Source organism: Apteryx rowi, unplaced genomic scaffold (assembly GCF_003343035.1).
Source record: "Apteryx rowi isolate R43461 unplaced genomic scaffold, aptRow1 scaffold_246, whole genome shotgun sequence".
Taxonomy (NCBI): Eukaryota; Metazoa; Chordata; class Aves; order Apterygiformes; family Apterygidae; genus Apteryx; species Apteryx rowi.
The window spans coordinates 1,070,109-1,079,486 of record NW_020448819.1 but is presented as its reverse complement, the minus strand read 5'-3'; the positions used below and the strand labels follow the sequence as shown (position 1 = coordinate 1,079,486).

The 9,378-nt window shown below is 56.3% G+C and overlaps 1 protein-coding gene across 1 annotated transcript in view; it reads left to right on the top strand.

The window, feature by feature from the left end:
• The window catches only part of LOC112966521 (cytochrome P450 26C1), a 9,532-nt gene extending 1,746 nt beyond the window's left edge, over nucleotides 1-7,786 (top strand). Inside the window, exons 2-6 of the mRNA XM_026066707.1 lie at nucleotides 66-290; nucleotides 421-696; nucleotides 2,523-2,678; nucleotides 6,834-7,337; nucleotides 7,427-7,786. Coding sequence (XP_025922492.1) covers nucleotides 66-290; nucleotides 421-696; nucleotides 2,523-2,678; nucleotides 6,834-7,337; nucleotides 7,427-7,786 — 1,521 coding nt within the window. The remainder of the gene's footprint in view (nucleotides 1-65; nucleotides 291-420; nucleotides 697-2,522; nucleotides 2,679-6,833; nucleotides 7,338-7,426) is intronic.
• The last annotated feature ends 1,592 nt before the right edge of the window (nucleotides 7,787-9,378 follow it).

Below are 9,378 nucleotides of genomic sequence, written 5' to 3'. Positions count from 1 at the left end.
CGGCGGGCCGCGGTGCGGGGGCGCCGGCCGGAGCCGCCCGCTGACCCCCGCCTCCTCGTCCGCAGGGCTCCCGCTTCCACAGCTCCCGGCGGGAGCGGTACGGCAACGTCTTCAAGACCCACCTGCTGGGCCGCCCCGTGGTGCGGGTGACGGGCGCCGAGAACGTCCGCAAGATCCTGCTGGGCGAGCACACGCTGGTCAGCGCGCAGTGGCCGCAGAGCGCCCAGATCATCCTGGGCTCCCACACGCTGCTGGGCTCCATCGGCGACCTGCACCGCCAGCGCCGCAAGGTGAGCCTCGCGGCCGCCCCGGCGGGACATGCGGCCCAGGCGGCACCTCCTGCCCGGGCTCGGCCCTCGGTAGCACCCCGGCCCCCCCCCCACTTTAACTGCCTGCCTCTGTCCCCCCTTCTCCTCCTAGATCCTGGCCAGAGTGTTCAGCCACGCCGCCCTGGAGAGCTACCTCCCGCGGATCCAGAAGGTTGTGAGCTGGGAGCTGCGGGGCTGGTGCATGGAGCCAGGCTCCATCGCAGTTTATTCCTCCGCTAAAACCTTAACTTTCCGCATTGCAGCTCGGATTCTGCTGGGGCTCCGTCTGGAGGAAAAGCAGTTCAAGGACCTGGCCAAAACCTTTGACCAGATGGTGGAGAACCTCTTTTCCCTGCCCCTGAACATACCCTTCAGCGGGCTGCGCAAGGTACTGCCGCCTGCCCTGCTCCCTCTGAGCAGGAGCGCTGGCCTGGGCCCCGTGGCACACACCCCTGTGTCCCCAGACCCATCATATGGACCCCAATGGACCGGGGTGGCCTCCTCTGCAGGGCCCTGTGCCATGCTGAGGGCCCGGAGTGCTGCCCACCCCAGCTGCTGCCCCTCCAGCCTCCCTCCTCCTCTTGCCCACTCCTGCTTGCTTCCAGCACCTCCCCGTGCTGGCTCCAGCTCTTCGTCGTACAGCGCGGGGTGGCCACGCGCGTTTCTGGAGCCTTTCCCCTAGGGTGAGTTTCAGCTCCTCCGAGGCTCTATTTTCTGCTAAGCAGCTTGTCAGGCCCCTTCTGCTCAGCTTATCGGTGTGCCTATTGCCTGCTCTCCTCCCCGGCCCATACATTGCCCACGCTGGCTCTGGTTAATCCATCCTGTCTGGTCCTGTCCCGCCTCATCCTGTCTGGGCTCATGCCAGCCCATGGCAGAGGGGTCTGCGCGCATGAGGAAATGGCAGGTGGGCACAGCAGGGACCTCTCTGTGCCCTCTGTGCCAAGGGCACCAGACCCACTAACAGTCCTTAGTGTCTGGTCCCCCAGCAGCAGAGGGATGGTGAGGAGTTCTGGAGGGGAACATAACAGAGGGACAGTCTTCTGCCTCTTCAAACTCATTTTTTCCCTGCTGGATTGCCCCTTCTGACCTGCCTCCCCACACTCCTCTTCCTAGCATCAGTCCTGTGTCCCACCCCTCCTCTCACATTTCAAGCTCCTTTCTCTCCTCAGGCTTTGGGTTCTCCACTCCTCCAGACCCTCTCCTGCTGCAGCCCAAGTCTCCTGGCTCTTTCAGCAAGGTCTTGTCCAGTCTCTGAGATTTCCACTCTGAGCTCTACCCCACCAGATCACCTTCCTCAGCCAGTCCTACTTCTCCCCCAGCTTCCTCGCAGCTCTTCTACACTGGTTCACAGCTCTTGTTTCCTTGTCCACAGAGTTTCTCCTTGCAGGTTGCCACCAGCGTGTGCTTTCAGCACCCCTCCCATTCCCCCCTGTCCTCTCTCAGGTCAGACACAGTCTGTCTGGCCCTAAACCAGCCTCTTCAACTTGCATTTAGCTCCCTTTTTCTTTGCTGTTGCTCACCATCCCAGTTCCTTTGCCCAGTCTTTTCCACCTCAACTCTGAGCCCTTGTATCTTCTTCCCAGCTCCTGGTCATGGCCACTCTTCATCCCAAACCTCTGTTCCTTCTGGTTTTTGAGGGAGGCATCGTGCTACAGAGCCACACTCTGTGACTTAGTCCATCCCCACTTTGCACAGAGATCTTCTTAAATGTTTTGCTGCATAGGAGAACAAATCTACCGGAGATTAGCTGGGTGTGATTAACACGTCCTTAGCTAATATACTTCAGAAAAGCCACTCATTTGTTACTGCGTCAGATGTTCCTTGCTTCCTGGGCTCGGTTTTATTAAGTCACCTCTTCTTGTCCCTTTGGACAAGTCTCTTTTGGACCTAACAAGACTGCGAGTTTGCTCACTGCAGGCCCCTCTGGAATCAGTACTGTGGGTTTGCTGCTGTCTGTTCCCCACAAAGCGTTTCTTGGGACTTGCTGTATTTGATTCACAACAGAAAGCCGAAAGAATTTGCAGCAGTTCAACCAAAGGCAAAAGCATCTCGCCAAACCACTACTTCTTGCAAGGCTTTGGGGCTGGGCAATGGATCAGGCAGTTTTTGCTGTTACTGATCCTGGGATTAAAGATGACCACATTTGGGGTCCCTGGTCTCTCTGGACGGGAGGCGGTTCCTGAGGCTCTGCTGAACTGTGTCTGCCTTCTGCAGGGGATCAAAGCACGGGACATGCTACACAAGTACATGGAGAAGGCTATACAGGAAAAGCTGCAGAAAAGCAACTCAGAAGATCATAGTGATGCTCTGGACTTCATAATAAACAGTGCCAAGGAGCACGGCAAAGAATTCACGATGCAGGAGCTAAAGGTAACGAGACCCCCCCCCCCTCGCACCCCCTCCCCTTTGCTGTTTCCCTTCCAACCTGGTGGCTGTTTGGGTGACCTGGACTGAGGAGACGGAGGAGGGTTACGTAGGGTCCCACGGCGAGCCGCTGGCTCCTGCCCTCCTCTTACCAGCTCTGAGGACACCGTCTCCAATGCAAGCAGGAAAGCTTGGACTCGGTGTGCTCTGCTGTGTGCCTGCCTTGTGTGTCAGTGCCCATGAAAAACAGCTCATCTTCCTTGCTGAAGGAAACGCTCCAGAGACTGAAGAGGGCTGAGGGTGGATGGTCCAGGGGACCTCACCTGGAGTAGGTGCTGGAGCAAAGCAGGTGTGTAAACAGCTCTTAGCCCTCGGGCCAGCACACAAGGTGGTAGGCAGCATACTACTTATATGGCCTTGGAGGATTACATCTCTTTGCGTTAGAACAGAATTGGTATTTAAAAAGCAAATAAATACTCTTTAACATTTCCTCCTCATTGCCTCCTGGCTTCAGCCTGGCTTAGAGAGGATGCTATTAGGGTTATGCAGCTGTGATAAGGCTCTGTACACCACAGTGTACTCAATAACCTCCAGATACTATTATCTTGGAAATATTAGAGCTAGCCATGTGCTCCTTGAACACCCCTCAACGTGTAGCATAGCAAGGCCTATAGATAATGTCACCAAGTTCCTCAGGGATGTGAGCCCAGAAATCTCTGAGACAATATCCCAAAATTGGTCCGGACATGAGATGATGGATTGCAGGTCATTCCTATCACCTAGTCGTTAATTATATCACGTAGCCTGTGGATTTTTATGCTGAGACAACAAACATGCGACATCCCCGTGACTTAGGGTCAACTCCAGCAGTCCTTACGGAGGCAAAACTACCAGCTGAAAGTGAATGGCATTTTGTCAAAGGACTTGGGAAAAAAATGCCCTTAGGACAACATCATTCATATCTCCAGGTCATTCTGTGTCAGTGAAAAATAAGAGACTAGATTTATATGACAAGTTTTGCAACTATTTTGCATGGGCACATAGCTGAATATAGTTTAAAAGTAATGAACAGACATAGTATTACTGTTTTTTTTTAGATACTTAAGGAAAACTGTCTCAAGACAAATATTTTGTACAAGTGAAATATGTAAATCTAATGTATTTGAAAGACATTACAGAGACTACTAGATACGGTTAGAATGAGCATATATTATAACACTAAATAGAAAAATCTAAGGCAATAATTGCCAAATCAAAATTTGATTGATTAGGATTGATTAATCTCTGTTAGTGTGCACATGTACATTGCACATCATGTCTCTGGCTCTGATCACAAAGGGGCAACAAGAGTAGGATGTTAAATATAACACACAGTGAAATGTCAGTGACTTAGAAGGACTCAGCCAGGTGATTTGGATGATAGTATGTTCGTAAGCTGTCTTATACCCTGTACAGTTACAAACTTTCTACCTTGCCTTTATTTAACAAAATTACTTGCAAAGCGCACTGCATATACTTGTAAATACAGTAACATTATTCACTCTAATAAAACAGAGTAGAGCTCTCATCCATTGAAATGGTCTAGTTTGGTCAAAATTTCAGAGCTGACTTCAAGTCGTGGATATGTAACTTGGAGAGACGCTCCAAACACTAGCAGAAACTAGTTACCAATTCTCTTTTTGTTCAATCTGAAGGAAGATGTCGCATTTTCCCAGACAGGCTGTGATCTGCACTGGTGGCATGAACTCAGCAAGAGCCCTGAAATATAAAGGTCATTAAAAGGTGTAGCACTTTGCCAAAAGCACTGTCTTAAAAAGTTTAAAACCTTGGAAGGTTTAAAAAAAAAAAGTCCTTGCAGAGCAGCAGCTGTCAGTGACTGACTTGGTGGGACAGGTACGCTGACCTGCCCGAGTCCCGGTGGGGAGCTGGGCTTTAGCACCAGGCAGTAGTGACAACGCTGCAGAAGGATGCGGCCTCCTCAGCACCAGTCGTGCTGGCATTGTAAAGGCAGAGAGAAAGCGAGCAACTCGGTGCCACATCTTGCATAGCAGCACTGTCAGAAGTTGATGCAGAGAGACGTAAGGGCTGGTATTTCAATATGCAGAGCCTGCCCTGAGTTCCTCTCATGGTACTAAGATGTCCTGTTTTTTTAATTGCACATTGTGGACCTAAGAGATTTATTTTCATCTGGGTCTTGTCTCTTTCTGTGAGAGCAGAAATTCCTGGTGGTGTCTGCAGGAGGTGTGGTGGGGACCAGGGGGGAACTGTCATTTCAGGGCTTTTATTCCAGCTGAAGATGCCCTTGAGAGCTGCACTTTGGTGAAAGCCTGTCGTCCAGCCAATACCTGGTGCTGGGGACCAGTGGCAAAGAATAATCCTTGTTATATTACCCACGGCCTACCTGACTTGGCTTCTGGTACCTTAAGGCTTCAGGTGTCCTTTCCTGTGTTTTTGGCTTCTCCGTGCCAGAAACGGTGTCAGAACAATTGCAAACCAAGATACGTAGATGTGTGCAAGGAAACTACTCCGGTGGCCCGCACGATTAGTGCTCAGCAGGGCCAGCCGGGTCCCGGCACCTCCCAGGCACTCGGCACTCGGCACTCATCCCCTGGGCTTCTCCCTTGGCTTTTGCGTCCGTCCTCCGGCCCCAGCACTCCCAGCCCCGTGGCGCGGTGCCACGGAGACTTTCAGATAGTGCTGTAAGTTAAATCCTGACTGTACTGAAGCCAAGGAGAGGTCTGGGTTTTTTTTTTTTCCTTGAGATTTCACTGGGATCCAGGGTTCATTGACATTATTCTGGCAATTTTCCTTTCAGTTCCTCGTTTTAGTTTGCTGGCGTTGGAAGGGAGTGAGAGGCTTAGAGCAGTTCCTACCGTGTTGTTTTCGCGTGTTGTGCATCCCGAACGGCGGCTGGCCCCTCAGGCGTTGCCCCCCACCCCGAAAACGCAGCGAGGGGTTTGACTGCAAGATGCGTATGAGGGTTGCCCCAGGGAAGGACACTCTCAGGCACAAGCAGTGCAGTAGCTGCCTGATGCTTAGCTGCATTTGTGTGTGCTGTAAACAGCAATAGTTATCTTAAACCTAAACACTTTCATCATGGCTTTGAGTAAGGATAGGAAAAATGGGATGCTCGTTCTGTAACCTTGCCTGAGTTAGATGTTGGTTCGTGGCCGCTTGAGCCATAGCCCACGTAGCCAAGTTAGCAGGCTGTCAAGAGCCTTTAACTTTTGGAGGATTATTTTCCAGTTTTTCGCAGGGCCCTGCAGACAGCCCACAGCAGCCTGGCGAGGGCTGTGCCATACAGCGCCTGCGCTGGGCCTGTCCTGCGAGCCTGGGCATCGGTGACCTGCGACAAGGTGCCGAGCGAACTGTGGCTGCGGCTGTGCTGTGATGTGTTTGAGCTGCTTAACCTCCAAACTCTTTATGGACACCTCTGCTGTGGAGCTATCAGGAACACTGCCATCCTTCAAGCTGTTGGACTTAAAAAAGCGAGCAAGTCCTTTGCCTGAGTCGTAGCTCCCACTGGAGCAGCTCCCTGCCAGCTACAGGACCTCCCGGGCTGACTTGCTATAGCAAAGGTTTTTCTGCTTTTCACTCTGCTGGCTTGAGCCCCCCTCCACACAAGCAGATGGTGGATTTTAGCTGGAGGTGGATCAAATGCAACCTGTCTTGGCTGCAAGGGCACCTAGCACGTACACATCAACATGCAGCCTCATAACCCCCAGCGGGCCAGAAAGGCAAAAGCTGGCCACAAAGAGCAACTGGCAGCTGAAGGCAAAAAAACTTAATGCTTAAAGTGAACTTTACTCAGTATGCTAAAATGCATGTTAAAATGTTTGTTAAAATCTGCAAATCGTGTGAGGACTGCTCAGAAGGGCCGGGCTGGCGGTGATGGGTGCTCATCTCAGCTGTGTTTCTGCATCCGTCCCTTGGCGAGTGGATGTCCGGTTCATCCCCTTCTGTATGAAATGGATGAATAAGGGTCTGTCTCATTTTGGTCCCTGCTGACCCAGGGTGGGTGCAGGTTTGTGGGGAACAGCGGGAAAGCCCAGGGCTCTCTGCACGGGGACAAAACCTGCAAAGGTGGAAACAGCCTGAAAATTCAATATCACAGCCAAGTTAAAATGTCTTTCAAACCTGTCACCTCCCCTCCTCTCCCAGGAGTCGGCGATTGAGCTCATCTTTGCCGCTTTCCTCACCACGGCCAGCGCCAGCACCTCTCTGATCCTCCTGCTGCTAAAACACCCCTCAGCGATTGAAAAAATCCGGCAGGAGCTGGCGTCCCACGAGCTGCACAGGCAGTGCCAGTGCTACGCCTGCCCGGACACCCTGGCGGCCCAGGGCAGCGACAGGGCGAAGCGGCTGCTCCTCGCCACGGCCGAAGACGCTCGCAAGGACCGGAGCCAGCGCCCGGGGGCGCCGGGGGCCGGGGAGCCCGGGGGCGGCTGCTTCCCGCAGCCCCCTGCCCGGCCGGCGCCCGGCTCTGCCCCGAGCGGCCCCCGGCGCGAGGAGCCGCCGGGGCCGGGCTGCCGCTGCCCGGCGGACGTCAGCCTGGAGAAGCTGAGCCGCCTGCGCTACCTCGACTGCGTCATCAAGGAGGTGCTGCGGCTGCTGCCCCCCGTGTCCGGAGGCTACAGGACGGCGCTGCAGACGTTCGAGCTGGACGTAAGTGCCCCCCGCGCTCGGCGGCCGCCCCCCGCGTGCGCGCGGCCGGCGCGGGCGCTGACGCTCCCTCCTCTGCTCTCCCCCCGCAGGGCTGCCAGATCCCCAAGGGCTGGAGCGTGATGTACAGCATCCGCGACACGCACGAGGCGGCCGCCGTCTACCAGAGCCCCCCCGGCGGCTTCGACCCCGACCGCTTCGGCGCCGCCCGGCCAGAGGCCGCGGGCCGCTTCCACTACATCCCCTTCGGCGGTGGGGCGCGGAGCTGCATCGGCAAGGCGCTGGCGCAGGCCATCCTCAAGCTGCTGGCCATCGAGCTGGTCAGCACGGCGCGCTGGGAGCTGGCCACCCCCGCCTACCCCGCCATGCAGACCGTGCCCATCGTGCACCCCGTCGACGGGCTGCAGCTCTACTTTCGGCCCTTGCAGCCCGCCCGCCGCAGCGAGGCCTGAGCCGGCAGCRCGCTGCCCCCGGCCCCGGTGCCCCTCGGCGGCTGCCGGGGGCTGCTGCGCGCCCTGCCCCACTCGCCCCCCAGCAAAACCCCAGAGGTCTTTTATTCCCCCCCCCCCCMTCTTTGTGCCCGCAGAGGCCACCCCTGAGCACGGGGTCCCGCAGCCCCCAGCCCTGGGGCAAGGACGGGGCAAAAGCCAACGGAGCTGCTGCCACGGGGGCTCAGCCAGCCGCTGCCCCGCACAGCTCCCTGCGCCGACGCGGGCACCGGGCAGCAAAACCCCAGCCCCGCAGCGAAGGCTCCCACTGCTCTTCTGTCCCAGCGTCATCTCCTGGGAGATACAGATATGGGTACAGGAGCGGCAGGGGGAGCATCCTGCCTTGCTGTAGCTTTTTAAAGAGGTAAAAAAGAGGGGAAACAGCACGGGGAGGGGGCATCTCTGCAGAACCACACAACCCAAATCTGCCTAACCCAGCATCAGCTATAGCTAGAGCAATAGGGTATAAATACGTTTTTATTGTAAATATTTCATCTGGTTCCTGCACTTCCCATCTGAGCCGACACAAAGCGGCCGTGTCGCATCGTGTACCGGCTGCAGGAAGCATCGTGCCCGAGTGGCACACTGCGGCTCGGGCTCTGCGTCCCCAGCACCCTGGACGCGCTTCCCAGCTGCTGCCCGCACCAAGGGAGCGGACTGAAGCAGGGGAGGGAGCTTTGGGGAGGAAACATTTGGAAAACGGACACTCCTGCATACAACAGATTCACGACGGGACCCCTCCCCGTGCGCTGCCTGTGCTGCTCGCATCGCAAAGGGGACATCAGAAAGGCAGCGGGCAGGGGCACGGGGGCTGGCCCGGCTGACCACACTGCCTCCGCGCAGGGCGGCCCAGCCCAGGGCTAAGGCTGGGTGCCGAGGGCATGCTTTCGGGTGAACACTGCCTGCTGGGGCGAGGCACAGGATATTTCTTTCCCATGTAAAATGAGTCTGAGCTTGGAAGTGAGTCCTGGTGAGGACAGAGCTGGGTGCAGGACCACATTGCACTGAAACATGTTTTTAACTCCTTGGAGCTTCGTGCCCGCCAGGTCCAGTAAAGCTGCCCGCCGTGGCGCGGCAGAGGAAACCACGCGCCTTGTCCCTCCGGTGCTCCGGGGCCTGTCACCGCGTGTGCTGCGCATGAACAAGCAGCAGCGACTCAACCGCAAGGGCACAAACGTGCTCGCCCGGACGCAGGGCTGCGGCCGAGCTCTTCGGACAGGCTCTGGGCAGCTGCCCCGTCCCCCAGACTCCTGCCTTTGCTCTGCTTCAGTGCCAGGCCAAAACCGACCCTGCCCCAGCCAGACCCGCCGGCGTGCCCGCGCTGGGAGCCCCGCGCCGCGGCACGCACTCCTGCCAGCCGTCAGAGGGCTGCGCAGCAGGCACGGCCGCTACCTGGGGCGGAAATGCGGCTCCCAAATGTGACAGGTCAAACCTGGAAGAAGCTGAACAGCGAGGCTGAGCTAAGCGCTGTTGGCAGGTCGACCCCGTAATGAACTGGAGCTGCTGCCCCTCCTGACCCTGTCACGAAGGTGAATCTTCCCAGTCATCAGAGGTGA